This window comes from Dipodomys ordii, unplaced genomic scaffold (genome assembly GCF_000151885.1).
Source record: "Dipodomys ordii isolate 6190 unplaced genomic scaffold, Dord_2.0 Scaffold3344, whole genome shotgun sequence".
NCBI classification, from domain to species: Eukaryota; Metazoa; Chordata; class Mammalia; order Rodentia; family Heteromyidae; genus Dipodomys; species Dipodomys ordii.
The window spans coordinates 1-1019 of record NW_012270559.1 but is presented as its reverse complement, the minus strand read 5'-3'; the positions used below and the strand labels follow the sequence as shown (position 1 = coordinate 1019).

Genomic DNA, 1019 nt, shown 5'->3' with positions numbered 1-1019 from the left:
CCACGCCCAGAAGCGCCCCGAGTGCCCCTGGCTGGGCATCCGGATCAGCGAGAGCCCGGAGCCGGGCCCGCGGACCTTCGCCACGCTGAGCTCCGTCCACTGCCCCTTCATCAGCACCCTGGGTGCCGAGGGCTGCGCCGGTGGCTTGGAGGCGGGGAACGACGGCTACGCGTCCGAGCCCCAGCAGGAGCCCTGCCCCTACGCCTGCGTGATCAGCCTGGGCGACGACTCGGAGACGGACACGGAGGGCGACAGCGAGTCCTGCTCGGCCAGAGAGCAGGAGTGCGAGGTGAGCGCCGCGGCGGGGGTAGGGGGGTCCCCGGGGCACCGGGATACCCGGACACCGGGGCACCCGGGCACTGGGACACCCGGTCACCGGGGCACCCGGGCACTGGGACACCCGGTCACCGGGACACCCGGTCACTGGGGCACCCGGACACCCAGACGCTGGGGCACCGGGACACCGGGCGGGGCACCCGGGCACTGGGACACCCGGACACTGGGGCACCCGGACACCGGGACACCCGGACACCCAGACGCAGGGGCACCGGGACCCCGGGATACCCGGACACCGGGGCACATGCCAAGGGCGAGCGCCCCGCATGTTGGCTTTTTTCATTTTCTGCCTTCTTATTTATTTGCTTTGGTCGGTGGTGGGGCTTGAACTCAGGGCCTGGGCGCTGCCCCTGCGCCCTTCAGCGCAAGGCGAGCGCTCTACCGCTTGAACCACACCGCCACTTCTGGTTTTTCCAGCCCGGGCTGGCTTTGAACCGCGATCCTCAGATCTCAGCCTCCTGAGTAGCTGGGAGGCACCGGCGCCCGGTGTTGTCGTTGTTGTTGTTGGTTTTTCTCTTCCATCTGAGTTGGAGAGATGTGGATGTCCCAACATTTCAAGTAGTGGTAGTCAGGCCAAGCTCCGGGGAGAGCGCATGCGGCTGAGCTGTGAGGTGTCGGTCCCAGGAGGTTTGGGCCACGGGGCCTCTCCGCCCCAGGCCTCGGACACCCCCCTCCCCCCGGCC

The 1019-nt window shown here is 68.9% G+C and overlaps 1 protein-coding gene across 1 annotated transcript in view; it reads left to right on the top strand.

The window, feature by feature from the left end:
* LOC106002115 (transcription regulator protein BACH1-like) overlaps positions 1 to 604 on the top strand; it is a gene marked incomplete at its 3' end in the record, with an annotated part of 2415 nt that extends 1811 nt beyond the window's left edge. The window contains exons 3-4 of the mRNA XM_013037039.1: positions 11 to 289; positions 445 to 604. Of these exons, the coding sequence (XP_012892493.1) occupies positions 11 to 289; positions 445 to 604 (439 nt within the window). The remainder of the gene's footprint in view (positions 1 to 10; positions 290 to 444) is intronic.
* Between the last annotated feature and the right edge of the window lie 415 nt (positions 605 to 1019).